Source organism: Zalophus californianus, chromosome X (genome assembly GCF_009762305.2).
Source record: "Zalophus californianus isolate mZalCal1 chromosome X, mZalCal1.pri.v2, whole genome shotgun sequence".
NCBI classification, from domain to species: Eukaryota; Metazoa; Chordata; class Mammalia; order Carnivora; family Otariidae; genus Zalophus; species Zalophus californianus.
In genome coordinates this window covers 47,782,551-47,802,220 of record NC_045612.1, presented here as the reverse complement: position 1 = coordinate 47,802,220, position 19,670 = coordinate 47,782,551, and the positions used below count along the sequence as shown (strand labels likewise).

General features: G+C 37.2%; 1 protein-coding gene across 4 annotated transcripts in view; it reads left to right on the top strand.

Annotated features, from left to right (window-relative positions):
* Positions 1 to 19,670, top strand: part of CENPI (centromere protein I) — a 64,490-nt gene that overhangs the window by 11,854 nt on the left and 32,966 nt on the right. For all 4 annotated transcript variants that reach the window (XM_027609355.2, XM_027609356.2, XM_027609357.2 and 1 more), the window contains 9 exons: positions 7,315 to 7,363; positions 7,631 to 7,677; positions 11,425 to 11,514; positions 11,850 to 11,978; positions 12,207 to 12,374; positions 12,526 to 12,646; positions 13,764 to 13,855; positions 15,734 to 15,851; positions 15,940 to 16,004. In XM_027609355.2, the coding sequence (XP_027465156.1) occupies positions 7,315 to 7,363; positions 7,631 to 7,677; positions 11,425 to 11,514; positions 11,850 to 11,978; positions 12,207 to 12,374; positions 12,526 to 12,646; positions 13,764 to 13,855; positions 15,734 to 15,851; positions 15,940 to 16,004 (879 nt within the window). The remainder of the gene's footprint in view (positions 1 to 7,314; positions 7,364 to 7,630; positions 7,678 to 11,424; positions 11,515 to 11,849; positions 11,979 to 12,206; positions 12,375 to 12,525; positions 12,647 to 13,763; positions 13,856 to 15,733; positions 15,852 to 15,939; positions 16,005 to 19,670) is intronic.

Genomic DNA, 19,670 nt, shown 5'->3' with positions numbered 1-19,670 from the left:
GACTAGGAATCAGAGTTAAAACTACAGGAATCTGCTTTCTATAGGAAGAGAGATACCTCTCCTGACAAGCAAAAAGGATGTGTGTTGATGGATAAAATATTATATTTGAGGAGACAGTATAAATTTTGAAATAGCTCCTGATGGAAATGGGAATAGGAAGTGATTAAAGACAGAAGTTTTGAAGGCCCAGATGGGGTTAGAGAGCATGGATATGTGATGTTACTAATATGCAAGGACAGGCAGTTTCTCCGGGGTTGGACAAGGATGCATGAGAGTGATTGAGCTGTTGGACCAGGGAGTTGAGACAGAAAAGGGAAGAAGGTGAAGACAGAAGAGGGCAGATTGGGAACATACACACACAGCTGAAGTTTGGGATGCCTTGGTGATAGTCAAGATAGGTAGTGGGATTAAAAGCTGGACTAATAGGAAATTGTAGCATTCGAGTTTAAGATTTCAGGAGGGGATGGTTCAATGTGATGACAAGATTCAGAGTGACCATGGGGTGAGAGTTGTTAAACTTTGAGTGAGAGAATGAAGGTTATTGGAATTGAAATTTTCCTGTTTCCTTACGGGAAAATTTGTTGTTGTTGTTGCTGCCCACCTATCGGTTACTGAATGAAAATGTTGAAAATCTCCCACTGTGAAGGCAAATTTGTCAGTTTTTCTTGAAAGCTCTGTCAATTTTTGCTTTATATATTTTGAATCTGTTATTAGGTGTATATACAATTATAGTTTCCTTATTGTTCTGATGAATCAAACCTGTTATGGAGTAAACTCTGTTAGAAATGCTTTTTGTTTTAGTCTATTTTGTATGAGATTGACATTGCTACTCTGGCTTTATTTTGGCTGGAGTTGCTTGGTATATTTCCATCTTTTGGGGTTTTATTTAATCTTTTTTTGTCCTCATGTCTTAGATGTCTCTTTTATTTTTTATTTTATTTTTTAAAGATTTTATTTATTTGACAGAGAGAGATAGCGAGAGAGGGAAGACAAGCAGGAGGAGTGGGAGAGGGAGAAGCAATCTTCCTGCAGAGCAGGGAGTCCGATGCAGGGCTCGATCCCAGGACCCTGGGACCATGACCTGAGCCGAAGGCAGACACTTAACGACTGAGCCACCCAGGCGCCCCTAGATGTCTCTTTTAAATACATATAACTAGATTTTATTTTTAAATCCTGTTTGAGGATTTTCTTTAACCTGGAAAATTAGTTTATTTACCTATGTAGTGATTATTGATATAATAGGAATAAATTCAAATACCTTATTTTGAGCTTTCTAAATGATCTGCTTTTTTCCTTCTTTCTCTCTTATTTTGGATTGATTGTGGTTTTCCCCCTATTCTAGTTTAGAAGTTAGTTATACATTCTGTGTATGTTCTTTTAGGTGTTTTTGTGCCTATTTTAACACGCATACTTAATGTAAAAATGTACAATGTCACTCTTCTTACTATTTTTCTTTTGGCAGATATAGTTATTTTTCATAGAATATATCATTTATGCTAGCATGTAATGGGTATATTTTTTTTAAATGAATTAACAAACATTTACATTTTTCTCAGTTTTGATTTCTACTATGGTTTTTCTTAGAGCCTAAAGGTAACCAGTATCTTTACCTTCATCTTAAACGAGGCAAGGACCTTAGAATGCTTTGGCTCTGGTCACAGCCCTTGCAGATGATATGCTATTGTCTGGTTTTAGTTCTAGCTTGTTCTTCTCCATCTGTCTCCACATACATGTGAAGTAAGCATCATTATTATCTTCACAGTTGATGTTTGTTTTGATTTGCCCACATATTTACCAATGTCTTTGCTCACCATTTATTTTTGCATCTCAGACCTTCAATCTGAGATCATTTTCCTGTGTAGAAATATATACTTTCGAATATTCTTTCAGTGAGAATCTTTTGATAGTAAATTGTCTTTGTCTGAAAATGTCTTTACAATGCCCTTGTTCTTGAAAGTTGGTTTTGCTGTGTGTAGAACTCTAGGGTAACAATTAAATTCTCTCAGGACATTGACAGTATTATTCCACTGGCTCCTTTCCGTTGTTTTTGGGTCAGTCTAATTGTAATCTGTCATTTCTTCTTTTCTCTCTGGATACTTTTTAAGAACAACTTCATTGAAATATAATTCACATATGATACAATCCACCCACTCAAGGTATACAAACATGAAAACATGGTTTTCAGTATGTTCACAGATAACGTGCAACCATGAGAATAGTCCATTTTAGGATATTTTCATCACCTCAAAAACCCCATACCCTTTATCATTCCTCCATCTCCCTATTCAGGGGTTCTTAAAAACTCCTAATGTGTTTTCTGTCTTTAAAGATTTGCCTATTTTTAATCTATTTTCTGTCTCAGATTTGCCTATCCTGGACATTTCATATAAATGAAATCATATGTGGTCTTTTATGACTGGGTTCTTTTACTTAGCATAATGTTTTTCAAGGTTCATCCATGTTGTAGCACATATCAGTGCTTCATTTTTTAACCTGTTACAGTTTTTCATAACTTAAAATTTACCACTTTAAGTGTGTAATTTGTTGGCATTCACTGCATCACAACTGTTTCCAAAATTTTTTCATTACCCTAAACAGAAACTCTACTCATTAAGCAGCAACTAGACATTCCTCCTCCCTCCAGCCCCTGGTAACTGCCTATCTACTTTCTGTCTCTGTGAATTTGCTTATTCTAGGTACCTCATATAAGCAGAATCATATAATTTTTGTGTCTGGCTTCTTTCACTTTGCATAATGTCTTCAAGTTTCATCCAACTTATAGCATGTTTCAAATTTTCATTCATTTTTATGACCGAATAATATTCCATTGTATGTATATACCACATTTTGTTTATCTGTTCACTAGCTGGTGGACTCTTGGGTTGTTTCCACCTTTTGGCTAACATGAATAATGCTGCAGTAAATGTCAGCATTCAAGTAACTGTCCAAGTCCTGCTTTCAGTTCTTTGGATATATACCTAGGAGTGGAGTTGCTGTATTATATGTTAATTCTGTGTTTAGAACTTTGAGGAATCACCAAACTGTTTTCCACAGTTTGGACCATTTTACAATCCCATTAGCAGTGTATGAGGGTTCCAATTTCATCCCATCCTCATGAACACATGGTTTTGGTTTGCATATCTCTAATGATTAGTGACGTTGAACGTCTTCTCATGTGCTTATTGGCCATTTATATATCTTTTTTGGAGAAATGTCTATTCAGGTCCTTTGCCTATTTTTCTAATTGGGTTGTCTTTTTATTATTGGGTTTTAAGTGTTCTTTCTGTATTTTAGGTACAAGTCCCTTATCAGATATATGGTTTTTCTGGGAAGTACAACTAAGCTGGAACCACTCTAAATTCTTCACTTCAGGTTTTCCAGGTCATACCACTAGTGTTAAGTTCAAACTGCAGGCCTATATAGGACTGGTTTGTGGTTGCATATTCTTTGGAGAGGCTTTATTTTCCTTTCACCCAAACCCAAGGCCAAGACAGGCAAGTTTACTTGCTGTCCTCTTCAGCACAGTGGGGTGTGTTTTTATTTCACACCCGTACACTTAGGGTGTAGCTCTTGAAGTTCCCAGTTTTTTAAAGATTTTATTTATTTGAGAGAGAGAAATGGCAAGAGAGAGCACAAGTGTGTGGGGGGGGCAGAGGGAGAGGGAGAAACAGGCTCCCCACTGCATAGGGAGCCCAACGCGGGGCTCGATCCCAGGACCCTGGGATCATGCCCCGAGCTGAAGGCAGTCACTTAACCAACTGGACCACCCAGGCGCCACTGTTCCCAGGGTGGGCCCTAAGCTTTACCATCTGCTACCCCGCTCCTACCTCCCTTTGTAGCTATTAAAGCTCTAAGTTCAAGATTTTTAAGGTTTGGCAGAAATCTTGGGGAGAGAGCTTGTTCAGTATTCAGTGTTTCCTCTTAAACTTTGTGTTTGGGAACTGCAGTTTCTTTGCTTTCATGCCAGCTCAGAAATGTGCTTAAACAGCTAGATACAAGCAGGCAGGGTTATTCAGGGTATCTAATATACAGTATTTCTATAAATGGTAATCAGGTCATTAGAACTGAGAAGGTCAATAAGCTCTAAGGCCAAGGTGATTTGTTGATAAAGACATTAAAATCTTCTGGCATGTTACTGGGATTAGGGTTAGAGTGGAAGACTGGACCTGATGTCTAAGTCCTCTGCTCTGTGAGCTTTTGGAAGTTACTAAGAGGTTAGCAGTGAATAGATAGGGTATAGGTAAGTTGGAGGAAATGAGGTTGGGTGGACTAAGTGTCAAGGAAGTCTCTCATACAAGAATGAAAGAATAGTCCCTTGAAGTAGCAAGAGAAAGTAAGAATGCTCATCCCTCCTGCTTACCCTGTGGTACACAGGAGTGGGTGAATGATGAGTCGTATGTGATTGACTCCTCCTTACCTTTGACATTTCTTTTAACCTCATGTTTTTTTCAGATTATTTATTTATTTATTTATTTATTTATTTATTTATAAGATTTTAGTTATTCATTTGAGAGAGAGAGCACAAGCAGGAGGAAAGGCAGAGGGAGAGGGAGAAGCAGACTCCCTGCTGAGTAGGGAGCCCGATGTGGTAGTGTGAACCCAGGACCCCAGGATCATGACTTGAGCCGAAGGCAGATGCTTAACTGACTGAGCCACCCAGATGCCCCCATACTGTTTTTATTCATAAACTAACCAAATTGCAAAACAAATGAATTTTATGTTTAAGCATACTTTGTAGTGAGAAATACTAAAGCGTGCTTCCCCTTTTCTTATAATAGCTTAATAGACTGAGACTGAGTTCTTCTAGGCAGGGACTGAGCCTTTATAACCCAAGAATTTAGTAACACTATTCATGGCACATAGAATATAAACTTCATAGGAGCAGGCCTTTTTGTCTGTTTTAGTCACTGCGCAATAATTTTTGTTTCATGAGTGAATGAACAGAAGATACTCATAAATGTCAAATCAGTTGCAGTGTACTTGAATAGTTTTCATGATGTTGATGAGTTTCTTGCTCAGCTTGGCAAGCAGGAAGGAGACCTACTTTTTTTTTCTTTTCCCTTTTTCTGTCTCTTAAAAATATTTATTGAAGTATGATATATGTAGAGAAAATAACTTGTATCATAAGTGATCGGCTCATTTAATTTTCATAAACGGAATACATTTGTGTAAATATCACCCTGATCAAGAAATAGGGAACGTGACTTTTAAAAGTGTTACTTCTTAAAACTTTTTTTTTTAAAGATTTTTATTTATTTATTTGACAGAGAGACACAGAGGGAGAGGGAACACAAGCAGGGGGAGCAGGAGTGGGAGAGGGAGAAGCAGGCTTCCCGTGGAGCAGGGAGCCCAATGCAGGGCTCAATCCCATGACTCTGGGATCATGACCCGAGCCGAAGGCAGACTCTTAACGACTGAACCACCCAGGCACCCCAAAGTGTTACTTCTGAAAGTCATTTTCATATAATTTGGTGGGAGCCTGACTCTTTAGTGACTCAGAGGCCGTGGTTACTATTTGTCAGAAAGGCAATTGTAAAGTTTTAGATGTATATGATGTGATTAAAAGAGGACGTCAGACTTATTATAATGCTGGAACCTAGAGCAAGTGATTGTGTGACACTCATTTCGTACCCAGAATGACAAATTGTGTTGCTAATGGTTTATATCCTAGAGATATGAGGTTGTGAGTTTTTTATTGAAAGTTACTGTATTTTGTGGAGGATATATCAGACTTGGTCATAGTATTATGTTCTCTTAAAAAAAATCCTGCTTTTTACAAGTTATGTCCAGAATCTTTTTACAAGTTATGTCCAGAATCTGAACCCATTTCTAAGTAGAGGATAGGCAGTATAGAATGCTGTACTTCAGACTTTAAATGATACAAATGTGTTTAAAGAAAGTCTTTGCTTTCATTGTATTCTCTAGTTCCATTACGTAATTTACTTTTTTGATTTCCTAACATCTAAAGCAGGTGTTGGCAAATTTTTCCTTAATGTGCCATGTAGTAAATATTCAGGTGTAAGGGCCATACTGTCTCTCACAACTACTTACTCCGCTGGTGTAGTGTGAAAGGAGCTATAGACGATACATAAACAACTGTGGCAGTATTCCAATAAAACTATATCTATAATAACCAGTGGTGGGCTGGATTTGACCCGCGGGTTGTTGTTTACTCATCCCTGCGATAGATTATGTCCTTATCTGATAAACAGATGTTCTTAATTTAATGATCTCCCATTTATGGAGGCTTTTTCTTTTATGTTTTATTTTGTGGCTATCATTTTATTTTCTTTTCTGGAAGAGAAAAACTGCCACCCTCTGGTCATAAAGATTTTCTCCTATGTTTTCTTCTAGAACAGGTAGTGGTAAACTTTTCCTGTAAAGGGCCAGATAGTAAATATTTTTGGCTTTGTGGGTCATAGAGTCTCTCTCAAAACTACTCAGCTCTGCTGTTACAACAGTGAGAAAGCAGCTATAGATAATTCATAAATGAATGTGTGTGGCTATGTTCTAGTAAAACTTGATTTACTAAAACATGTGAACTGTAGTTTGCTGACCCCTGGTCTAGAATAAAACCTCAAGAAGTGGACCCTCAAAATGAAATGGTACAAAGGAACCAGTCATTCAGCAACTGAAGTAACAGATTTATTGCATGTATGTTATTTGCCAAACAGAACTAAATGGTTAATTAAGTTATGGTATAGCCACTCCTTGGAATGTTAACATTATTGAAAATGATCATTTGAAGACCAAACAACATGGGAAAATGCTTTTTTTAAAAGATTTTATTTATCTGACACAGAGAGAGAACAAACAGGGAGGAGGAACAGAGGGAGAGGGAGAAGCAGACTCCCCGCTGAGCAGGGAGGCTGACACAGGGCACGATCCCAGGACCCTGGGATCATGACCTGAGCCGAAGGCAGACATTTAACCGACTGAGCCACCCAGGTGCCCCAGGAAAATGCTTTTGAGTGGGGAATCAAGATAAAAGTTTTAAGTTTGTATCTTAATAAATATGGACTACTGGAAGGAATACATGAACTTTTGTTAGGAGGATCTTTTTCTGTTTTTCAAATTGTCTGCAGTGTTTCTATATTCCAAAAGTAGCTTAAAAATGGTATAATGAGGTACCAATTAACACTATTGGCTTTTACCACTACGTTGTAATATGAAAAAGGGAAGCTTTTAGAATTATTGTTCAACAAAATCCTGAAGCCTTTTTACTTAATCAGATTGACATTTGAGGAAAATGTGTTGCCACTCTGTTCAAGATATATTGTCATTTCTCTTTTTAAATTCTTTGTATTTTAACAGTGCCCTTATGTCTGCCATTTGTTGTATTTACTTACCAGAAAAGAGAATGGTGAGTATTTTCATTCCAGTTGTTTTACATTTACTCTGTGGAATTAGCATTTGTATTGGCCTTTATAAAGTTAACTAGTAGCATAGTTATATGCCAAGATTTTGTGAGAATTGTTTTTTAGTACTTTTATCTTAGAGCATCTGCTTACTGGTTTAACTGAACAGAGTGTTTATATTTTTGATGTGTTGTAAGAAGATGCTGTATGAGCCACATGGTTTATTTTTATTCTGAACCCCCACGCATTGTACTTTTCTTTACCTTTTCTAGTTAAACCATTTCGTGTGAGAAAACTGCTTGATCTTCAGGCCAAAATGGTGAGTACCAAAAAGCCCTAAAATTGGCCAGTGTACTCTGTGTGTTAGTAGGCTTTGGGGATATAAAATTGAATGAGTCATGATCTTCAAGGAACTTACTGTCTGAGGAGCTTAGTCAACAGAATAAAAATTCAGAGTAGGACTGGAGTGGAGTCAAGGAGGAGTGGTGATGCTGGAGAGAAATTTTAAGGGATTAATATGATTTAACTAGGCCAAGGAGGAAGAGAAAGGCAGAGGGAACAACATAAGCAAAAACACGTAGATGGCAAACAACAAAACTGTTTAGGGAACTGGGTTGCTACGGCTGGAAAACAAGTGTCAGGGAGTAGTCAAAAACTACTCTATTAAAGTAAAATGTCTGGTTTATTTGTTTGGTTATGTTTTTGTGGATGTGATCTAGGGAAGCATTCCTCTCTGGACACATAAACTTCAGTATATTCCCTGACCATTATCTCTTGTCCTTATAGCTCTCTTGCATTGTTATTTCCACTACACTTGTCAGGTAACAGAAGTCTGTGAAGCTTTGGGTATGAAACAGTAGGAAGTTGTAGTGTCTGTCCTAACTGCTGGAGCCTGCATAACCTACCTGAAGGCATTCACATTTAATGAAAAACACAAACACATGTGCATATTCATTCTCTAGTGCACATAACATGCTTTGTGAACAGCAAAGCATTTCAGGAGAATACCAAAAATTCTTAGCATAACTAAGATCTTATCGATTTGTATTAACTGAAACAACAGCATATGTTCAAGTTTAGAAAATGATTTAGTACACGATTGTGTAAAAATTTTAAACCCAGACATTAAATGTATGGCTTCATTAATAACATTTTATATAGTACATTATTAAATTATTCCATCATCAATGCCCATTTATAAAGATGCATTTTTTTTTAAAGATTTATTGTTCATTAGAGAGAGCAAGAGCATGAGCAAAGGGGAGGGTCAGAGGGAGCGGGAGAAGCAGACTCCCTGCTGAGCAGGAAGCCTGACGTGGGGCTCCATCCCAGGACCCTAGGATCATGACCTGAGCCGAAGGCAGACACTTAACCAACTGAGCCACCCAGGTGCCCCTATAAAGATGCATTTATAATTGTTTTGATTAGCTGAGTTTTGGTGAATTTGGTCAAGTCCAACAATATCAAACCAAGAAGGCATAATGTGCTCACATGTAACCTAACATGTATAGTGGTTACAGGCATAATCTGCAGGTTGGAGCAAATAAATTGAATATGTGAATTTGTGACACCTGCAAAGGCATGTACCCCCTCTATACCCATTCATACCCCATAATTCCCAATCCATGAAGGAAACAAAATACAGAAATTGTCTTTTTTGTGGCAAGCATGAATGGTGGGAAGTGGAGCAGGCATGTAGTTATCATACACACACCAGGTCCTGTTGCGACCAATCTTTGGAACATGGGTGGGAGTTAGGTCTCATCCTAAGGGTTGGTAAGGATGGTTTCTAGGATTCTCCAGGGGGGAGAATGAGCGGCATGAGCCTATGTGACTTGGGCTATGATTTTTTTTTTCTATTTCCAGCTTTTTCTCTGCTTCCTCAGAATTCCTTTCTTTAGTTAGTATGGTCTTTCATGGTAGAGACCTTTCTCAAATGCCTGGCAAACCTTGTTTGTCCATATTTAATAGTAAAGAACTAAAATGGTGATTGGAAACTTTTGTATGTGAGCAGGACTTGTTAATTGTTGGATCTTGATGTTTCGTTGGGGAGCCCCACAGATGGCTGTGTCACTTTTCCCAGAGAGGAATTTTCTTGTTTCCTGCCTAGGGGTTGTATTAGGCTTCTCTAGAGAAACAGAACCAATAGGATGCATGTATAGATGTACAGAAGGATATTTATTATAAGGAATTGGCTTGCATGATTATGAAGCTAGCAAGTCCATAATCTGCAGGGGGGGCCAGCAGGCTGGAGACCCTGGAGAGCTGATGTTTCAGTTTGAGTCCAAAGGTAGTCTGCTGTAGAACCAGAAAGAGCTGGTGTTACAGATGGTCTTGTAAGTAGACTTCTGGAGAATTCTTTCTTGCTTGGGGGAGGCTGGTCTTTTTGTTCTATAAGGGTCTTCAACTGATTGAATGAGGGCCACACAATTATGGAGGGCAGTCTACTCAAAGTCCGCTAATTTAAGTATTAATCTCATCTAAAACATTCTCACAGAAGCACTCAAAATAATGTTTGACTAAATATCTGGGCACTCTGGGGCCCAGCCAAGTTGACACATAAAATTAACTATCACAGGTTATAAACTTGGCTACTAGCACTCTGGGATGTAAGTGGTGGAAGGGGGTGAGGAAGGGTTCTGGTACCCTCCCTCAGCTGTGCCTGTTGTCTAAACTCAGTTTCATCTTCATAGAGTAAAACTTTGATGTTTGTTAGTGTGGTGAAGGAATTTGGGGCTCTAACTGCTTCTTACTTAGGTTTTCAACCACTCCTCCTGTTTTCTGCCCCTCTTGCACTTCTGCTATCTCCACTTTTCAGAGGTATCTGGTCCCTCAAATTCCTGAGCCTTTTTGAGAGTTCTCAAACCTGAATCTGCTGCTTTTGAGCCTTTTTCTGTTCTACTTTAGGTTTTGTTTTCTCTCTTTTGCTAAGTTGGTTACTCTTTGTCCATTTTCATTCTAGGTTCCAAAATCTTGTTGGGGTCTCTCATTTGCTGTTGTATCCGCTCTTGTTCTCTTTGAACTTGTGCTTTATGCCTTTTTCATTCCTTTAGTTTTCAGTGGGGCTTTGGGAGGACCCAGAGTTAAATCCATATGTTCAATATGCCATGTTTAACTGGAATTCTTTTTAAAAAAGAAGAGAGTGTCAACTTTTTAACAACCAAGATATGTTTAGTTAACTAGACGATAAGTTCTAAAGGTCTCTCCTCTACTAAATATACGCTCTATCAAAAAACATTCCAACTCAAAGCAAATACTGATACTAATTGACAATGAGTACAGAGATTGGAAGGTATTTCAGCATAGATAAACTGGATTATTTTGGTTTTGTTATAACAAATTTAATTTCAAGAAGCTGTTATAAAAATAGGAATGCTGTATTTCTAAGCCCCATTTTCTGCCTTCCTTATTTTGTACACTATTTGACTCAACAAAATTGTAATATAATAAAAACAGTTTGGTTATTTCCTTGTAATTCATCTTAGTGGTATGCTTTCTCTGGATAGCCAGATATATCTAACACAGGTAGCCAGCAGTAATGACTTTTGTCATGATAAAATTAATGTTTTTATTAAGACTTGTTTTAGTTCTGTCAAGCTGCTTGACTACGGCATACCAGTTGCTGGATTTCCTAGTGAATTTTCCAGGAATTATGATATTAAGGTTTTAGTATTTTCTTTACCCTGTTTTCTTGGCTTCCGACCTTTCTGTCTAAATCAAGAATGAATCAACTTTGAGTCCTGAGTATGCTACCAGTGAAAGTAAGCCATGCTAGCAGGTACGACTGGTAGACCTAAGGCATGGACAGAGAAGAAGAGAGAAAATATAAAGAAGTAAAGCAGGAGAAAAGGTCATAAAAGAGAAGTCCACAGGCTGGCGAGGGTAGTTTTGTGACCATTGATTTAAATGTCTGGTTATTTATTCTTTGATTTTCAGTAGCATCTTCCTATAGCCATATCACATAGTAAAATTAGGGTCTGAATATACACTTAATCTGTTTACTTTATCGTTACTTTTTTTCCTTATGCCATAGGATTGAAAATTGAAAGCTCTTATTTCATTTCAGGGAATGCAGCCTCATCTCCAGGCTTTGTTGTCACTGTATAAATTCTTTGCTCCTACTTTGATTTCTGTATCTTTGCCTGCAAGGAAGAAGGTAAGGGATTAAGGAGTGGAAAGTCATACTGAGATTGAAATATGTTATTTTGATTAAGTTAATTTGCAGATTTGAACTGAAATATTTACAGCATACTGATTTAAGATCTAGCATTCCAGCACTGTTTCTGGAAAGTTTTTTTTTAGGGATTGGCACTTTGTTTTGATTCTATTTGATGTATTTAATAGATTCTTGATCAGAAAAAAACCTAAATGGATTTGCATGGCTTCAAAATGTTTCATAATTAATATACTTTCAATTAATGAAGAGTTTGGGATTTTATATTGCTTTGGGTTATGGGTACCTACTCATGTACTTTAATCCAATTTTTTTAGATCTATTTTAAGAATTCAGAGAATCTGTGGAAGGCAGCTCTATTTGCTGTGAGGCAAAGGAATCAGGGACCCCCTCCTGAACCTCTAAAGTTGATGTTAGGTCCAGCTCAGGTCCATCCTGTAAAAAGAGTAAGTATCTGAAACCCCAAATGATTTGTGCAGCTTTCTTAAATCCAAACAATAACCATTCAGATGTTTGAAAAGATTATAGATATTTAAATACATTTTAATTGCCCAGGATTCTATGCAAACCACATTCAGACTTCATCAATTGAACCACCTCAGCAATTGCTTTTACATTTAGTTTGTAGTCTGTTTAGTCTATTGACAGATTGTTTTATTGTCTTCCTTCTTTAGAAATGGAATTCTTGCTCAGTTATACCAGTGCTAAATTCTAGTAGCTGCAGTAAAGAATGCGGGAAAAAAGGGATGACTCTTTCTGATTATCTCAGTAGCAATGGATCATTTCCACTAGAACAGCTTAAAAGCTTCCCTCAACTCTTACAGAACATCCACTGCTTAGAGGTATGTGACTGGACCATGTGCTTATCTGCATTTTCCATTTGATCTTCATACCCTTTTATTTTTGTTATATATTTGCTTTCTGATGATTTCCTCGTTGCTATAACCTACTTTTCATATACTTAACAGTTTACTGATTGATATCTCTTTGCAGCTGCCTTCCCAGATGGGTGCAGTGTTGAACAACTCTCTGTTACTTCACTATATTAACTGTGTCAAAGACGAGTCTATCTTACTGAGGCTCTATCACTGGTTGAGTCAAACATTACAAGAAGGTAAAAATTGTTACTTAAAAGCATTAGGTGAATGAGGAAAGAAGAAGATAGTTCATATCTTTTATAAGGGTGACAAATTCTAAATAGGAGGAGCCTTCATATGCCGTAACTGTTTCTCTGATGATCATATATTCAGAGCCGGTATGCTTCCCTTGTTGTAATTTTAGAAGACAGTAAGAAAGGAGGTGTGTTAAGGAAACATTGCTGGATGGCCACCTAAACTCACCGGGTGGCTCCATTTTGATGACCATCATAGTCCAAAGCCTCTTCATCTATGTATGTCCAGAAACTTGCTGTTCAGGCCTCAGAATCATCAGATTAATGCTAACCACACTCAGAGAAGACTAATATATAAATCAGAATATCAACTTATTATTTCATAATAGAAGTAATTCTTTTTGGTGACCAAAATGTTCATGTCTGCCAACAATAGTATCTCCTTTCTGCTATCAGTATAGATGGGAGCCAAATTAGTCATTAGAAGATTTCTTAATTACAGAATTGAAGGAAAGAGCAGTAAGGGAGTTTTTCATCCAGGCCATAGTAAATAAAGCCTGATCATTTCATTCTTCCAAGGGGGTCAGTTTCTCTAGAGATCATATTTCTGTTGACCAGATTGTTTCTTTCCTGGGTAAGCAACTCCTAACTCTTCAAGTATTTAAAGTTGGTTTTAGTTGGTTCCAGGCTAACTCTCCTTTTCCTGCTCAATTTTTCTTTAGATAGGATATGATATAATTAGATTACCACTTACTATAGTTATACCACTCTGAGATTATCCCCAGCTCACCTAGTTGAAGTTTGGGGTGTTCTTAAACTTTTAATTCATACATGTATAGTCTCTTGGACTACTATGTGACTTAAGCTAATCACATTTATTATATGTCAATTTTACTAGTTTATTTTTTCACTCTAAGCTTTCCCTATATCATTAAGTTCTTGAGGATCATCTCACTATCACTTCCACATACGTTACAGTCTGCAGTGCAAGTTGGTTAGGGTGTATAAGACTGATTACTTGTTTATATTTGTCATGTCACTTTAGAGTAGTGGTAATTATGTTTTGTATAGTTTTTATTGTCATGTACCCATATACTTATGTTTAATATTTCTGCTCCAGAATGTATTTGGTACAAGATGAATAATTATGAACATGGAAAAGAATTTACCAACTTCCTGGACACTATCATCAGGGCAGAGTGCTTCTTACAAGTAAGATTCCACTTTCTTCATATATACTCCACGACTTCTACTAAAATTTATTTCGATATCCATTGAATATCTTTTCTTTAGTGCTGGGCATCATTTGTAAACAGTATTTGCTCAGTTCAAAACTTGTTATAAATAGACTTGAGTTGAATTGACGTTTATCTCTGTACTGTTGGATTTGAGGAAAGGATTTGTTAAATTACGCAAATAAGAGAGAAAGGCCTATAAGAGAACAAATTGAAGATGTAATTGAATGCATTCAACTAATTGAATTAGCTGCTAACATAGATCTCATAGGGTTACTAATTGTGTTCTCATAATCAACACATATTTTTTAATGTTCTAGCCAATTAATTATTTGGCATACTTAAGTAACCCTAGTTGTACTTTAAGCTGCAGCTCAGTTATCAGCACCATCAGGAAGCCTATACTCATTGCCCTCATCTGGTTTAGATGTTTGTTTTATATGCTTCCTTAGTTCACTGTGTTTACCTGTATCATGGCACTTTCAGATCTGTTTTTCCACATATGAGCTCCCAGCTGGTGGGAACCATGTCTAACTTTTCTTCATGTACAAGTATTTAGCTTGGTACCTGGTAAAAAAGAGATGCACAATGTGTTGACTAAATCTTAAGGATTTGATGTGAAACCATTGAATTGGAAGTTGGATGTGGATTATGGTGGTGAGGATAAAGGGATACATTTCGGTTGACTTTTAGGTTTCCTGCTTGGGAGGTAAGAAAGGGGGTGTAGAAGGAACAGGCTTGGAAGGAAAGAAATTTGACTTATTTTTTTTAAAGATTTTATTTATTTATTTGAGAGAGAGCACGAGCAGGGGGACAGGCAGAGGACAAGCAGACTCCCCTCTGAGTCGGGAGCCCAGTACGGGGCTCGATCCTAGGACTCTGGGATCATGATGTGAGCCAAAGTCAGACGCTTAGCTGACTGAGCCACCCAGGTACCCCAGAAATTTGACTTAAAAGATGCCTGTGGGATATCTAAAAGGTCATATCCAGTAGTTAGGTAATGAGTCTAGAGCTGAGGAATGAGGTTTGAGCTAGAGATACAGCTTTAGGACTCCTCATGATATAGGTGGTGGTTTTAGCTGTGTTATAGATGAGATTGTCCAGATAATTCATGTCATGAGAAGAAAGTCTAGGATGGAGTCCTGGTGCATGCCATTATTTACTCAGGGAAAAAAAAAGGAAAGTCCTGGATCTTTGGTGAAAGCATAAGCAGTCTACACACTCAAGTGTTCCTTCAGATGGAGCTGCCCAGAGTTTGGATTTGGTCTATGGCCTCTAAGGAAATTATAGCCCTATTATAATATTGTATACATTTTTTAAAAGATTTCATTTATTTATTTGCGAGAGAGTGATTTGAGCAGGGGGAGGAGCAGAGGGAGAGGGACAAGCAAACTCTGCTCTGAGTGCAGAGCCCTACACAGGGTTTGATCCCATGATCCTGAGATCATGACCTAAGCCGAAATCAAGAGTTGGGCACTTAACCGACTGAGCCACCCAGGCGCCCAAACATTTTATACATTTTATTGACTGCGCAAGAGACTGCATATACTCCAGAGTAGTACAATTTCATTTATCTTTAAAAATATTCCATTACTTGACTTTTTACCTTCTTTCCACTTGATATTTTATGGTATTTGAGAAGTATGTTGATGAAGATGGTAATATGTCCAAACATTAATTATCTGGTCCTTTTTACGAGGAACTCTGGCACCTAACCCAAGGCTTTTATTATATTGATGACAAAAAATTTAGTCTAAGGGTAAAACAACTATAGCACAGAATAAACTGGTTGTTTAGGGAGTAGTTATGGACTGAGGAGTTTCATATGAGTTTTTACTGTTGACTTTTGTTATAGGAGGGGTTTTATTCCTGTGAAACATTCCTGTACAAGAGCCTTCCTCTCTGGGATGGCTTCTGTTGTCGATCACAGTTCCTTCAACTTGTGAGCTGGATTCCTTTTAGTAGCTTCTCTGGTATGTATCATGAAAATTTGGGGTCCTTTAATTCAGTGTAATATTAATTAAAATAATTTTGAATAATCTTTTTTTTTTTAATTCCTAGAGCTGAAACCACTTCTTTTTGACCATCTAGCACAGCTCTTCTTTACATCAACCATTTATTTCAAGGTAAAAAAAACTGTCTTGCTTAGATTGAATAGGAAGTATTGTTTTATGGCCAGTGGTACATGATTCCAAACCCTTATTGAAGCAGTGGTTTTCCAGCAGGATTCCCTTGGACCTGGACTTGAGGTGCTGCATTACCCAGATCAAAGTTCATGCATAGAATATTCTGTTTTAAAGATTTTGTTGCGTACAATTTTCCTGAACTGTTTCCACTTGTAGCAGATGACAAAGTGAATGAACAGGTGGCAAATTAGTGTTAATAAAAACAAAGTGGGAAATGCTTAATCATACTTAGTTTGATTGTTGTGGTTGATATTTTTATAGATAGACTTATTTTACAAATATTTATTGAGAACCTACCATGTACTAGATGCCCCTCTTAACACTGGGAATACAATAATGGCCAAAGCAAACAAAACCCCTTTGACATTCATATTGTATATTTAGAACATACTCATTTTCTGCTAATAAAATTGTTCCAACCTTATATGATAAAATTAAAATGTGTTACTATTTTGGGGTATTCCCCAAAAAGACCACTGTGGTTTCCAAGAGTTTTACCCAAGTGAGTTTGAGAACCACTTTGTATAGAATGGTTATTCCTATTCCAGAAGAATGACAATAAAAGCAGTGTTTCTTTTGTAACATTGTTTTCCCCTTAAATCACTTAGCTGTTGGCCACATTTACAGGAAAAATGTTTTGTCCTGGTTAGTGTTTGTCATATTCAAAAGGCACTTTATTAATTACCTGTCACAGTAATTTGGATTTGAGGTTTATTTATATTATTTGTACTTACTACCTGACCAATATCATCATTCATGTGACAGTACATGCCACTTCTCCCAGCTAATGCATTTTTAGGGACTTCATTTTGCAGCCTTTTGTGATTTTCTTCCTATCTTATAATTGGGTTATTTTTTATCTTTTCTCTTATTCCACCAATCTAGAGAGCTGTTTATCTATAAATACTAGGTTGAACCATACGAAATTGCCATTTTTATAGGTCAAAGATGTTTGATCAATGGCAATTTCATATGGTCTAACCTAATAAGTATGCATACATTTATACACACATACATATATTTATATTTGAGAATGGGAGTCTGCGGAGAAAAAGGGATACAGGAAAGGAAACAGTTGGTGGGCCGAGGACAGAAGTCAGGGGAATACTCAGTATTCTTAGCTACAAAGGTGAGTCTGTTTTCCCTTCCTTTTCCTAATGTCCTCCATGCTATTCCTTATGTTCCACATATAAGTGAAACCATATGATAATTGACATTCTCTGTTTGACTTATTTCACTTAGCATAATCCCCTTCAGTTCCATCCATGTCGATGCAAATGGTGGGTATTCATCCTTTCTGATGGCTGGGTAATAATCCATTGTATATATGGACCACATCTTCTTTATCCGTTCATCTGTTGAAGGGCATCTCGGCTCCTTCCACAGTTTGGCTATTGTGGACATTGCTACTATGGACATTGGGGTGCATAGGGCCCTTCTTTTCACTACATCTGTATCTTTGGGGTAAATACCCAGTAGTGCAATTGCTGGGTCATAGGGTAAAATGAAGGGGGGGAATCAGAGGGGGAGATGAACCATGAGAGACTATGGACTCCGGGAAACAAACTGAGGGTTTCAGAGGGGAGGGTGATGGGTGGATGGGTTAGCCCGGTGATGGGTATTAAGGAGGGCATGTATTACGAGGAGCACTGGGTGTTATACGCAAACAATGAATCATGGAACACTACATCAAAAACTGATGAAGTACTGTATGGTGACTAACAACATAATAAAAAAAAGAATAACTCAAATACAATCTCAAAAAATAAAATAAAATAAAAAGATGAGTCGGTGAAAGAACCTTCTCAAGAGGTATGAAAAGAACCAGAAGAATAACAGTGCCAAGGAAACAAAGGGAATACAGGATATCAAGAAGTAGTGAAGTAATAATGTTGCCATATATCCCAGGAAGATCCAGAAAGTTAAGGACCAAAGAGTTTCTTTTGAAATTGATAATACAGAAGTTTTGTGCTATTTTTGTGAGCAGTTTCAGTGAAATGTGGGGGTAGAACCAGATTTCTTTTTTCTTAAAGGGAGAGTCATTTTGATTTTATATTTACCTTCTCAAAGAAGAGACTTATATTCTCATGTTAGCAGTGGGAAGCAAGGGCAGTGCTTACCTCCAGATGTTGAAGTGGGTTATGGAAATGTATTCAGAGGAAACATTGTCCTTGGGTGGTGAGGGAAAGCCAGGATCTGACTATAATAAGACAGAAAGCATACTCTGAAGAATATTGAAGGTATAGGTTTAGATTACCATGGAATAGAAGTTCTGGAAACTGTAATTGAAAGATTTGGGAAAGAGGAAAGGGGGAAACAAGCACAGAAAATATAGAGTATAAGAAAGGATAAGTGACCAAAGGGGCTTTCATTTTGGGAGGTGGCTAAGGATAACAGTAATGTAACATGTAGTAGAATTAGCTAAAGATTCAGTTAATGAGGCTTTTATTATTTATTAAATTTACGTGGGGGGGGGAGCAGAGGAAGAGGGAGAGAGAATCTTAAGCACACACTACGCTGTGTGCAGAGCCCAATGTGAGGCTCTATCTCATGACCCTGAGATCATGACCTGAGCCAAAATCAAGAGTCAGATGTTCAACTGAATGAGCCACCCAGGCACCCCAGTTTATGAGGCTTTTAAAAGGTAAAAGATTATATGATCTGAAGAGAAACCAGAGTATAGTTTATGAGGTTTTTTAATAAATTATTATTACTTTAGCTATTGTATAGCTTGATTATCCAGTTTAATATAACAAATAAATAGTATTTTTAAAAGTCTATTAAAATATTTTCACATTTTCAGTGCTTTTGTTTGTGCTTAGCCAGTTATGTCTATCAGCAAACAACTTTTTTCATTGAAGAATTTTGAACTGAGAAAATTCCACAAATCTACTGTAACAATGCTATTTTCATTGTGGCATGTTAATTTTCTTATTTCTGTCCACATTGATTTATGTCTCCTGTATAATTACAAAAACAGTGGACATAAATTTAAAAACCAGAATACAAAATTCGTCAAATATAGTCAGATATCTAGTCATAGTCCATAGATGTTATACCACAATTAATTTTTTTCTATTATTATTTCTAATTTGTTTCTTTGTAGGAAGAGATAACTATATTGATCATCTTCATAATACAGATTTCTTTATTCTCTTGGCATACATTTCCAGGAATAAAGTTACTGGATGAAAGGGAGTTTGAACATTTTTTATGACCTTGTTACATGCTGGTATTCCTTTGCCATACACAGTTCTTTGAAGGCAGATGGATATAATGGATAGAGTACTTAAATAACAAGGGTCTGGCAGCCATGGAGAAAGAATTGGGGTTTGGGAGACGAGACTAGAGTAAAGAAGACTGACTAGGAGGATAAAGTAATCTCAGAGATGTGAAGGTCTGGGCTAGGGTAGTTACAGTGGGATTAGAAGGAGATGGAAATGTTGGACATTTTGAAAAGAAAAAAAAATGATAGGATTTGGTGACGAAGTAATGCGTGAAGGACACAAGATGACTTTACGATTTCTAGCTTGGTATAGTAAAGGAAGCAGGGATATTTTGCCTGGAGGACTAAGATTTTGTGGGTCCCTTCAAGTAATTGATGGA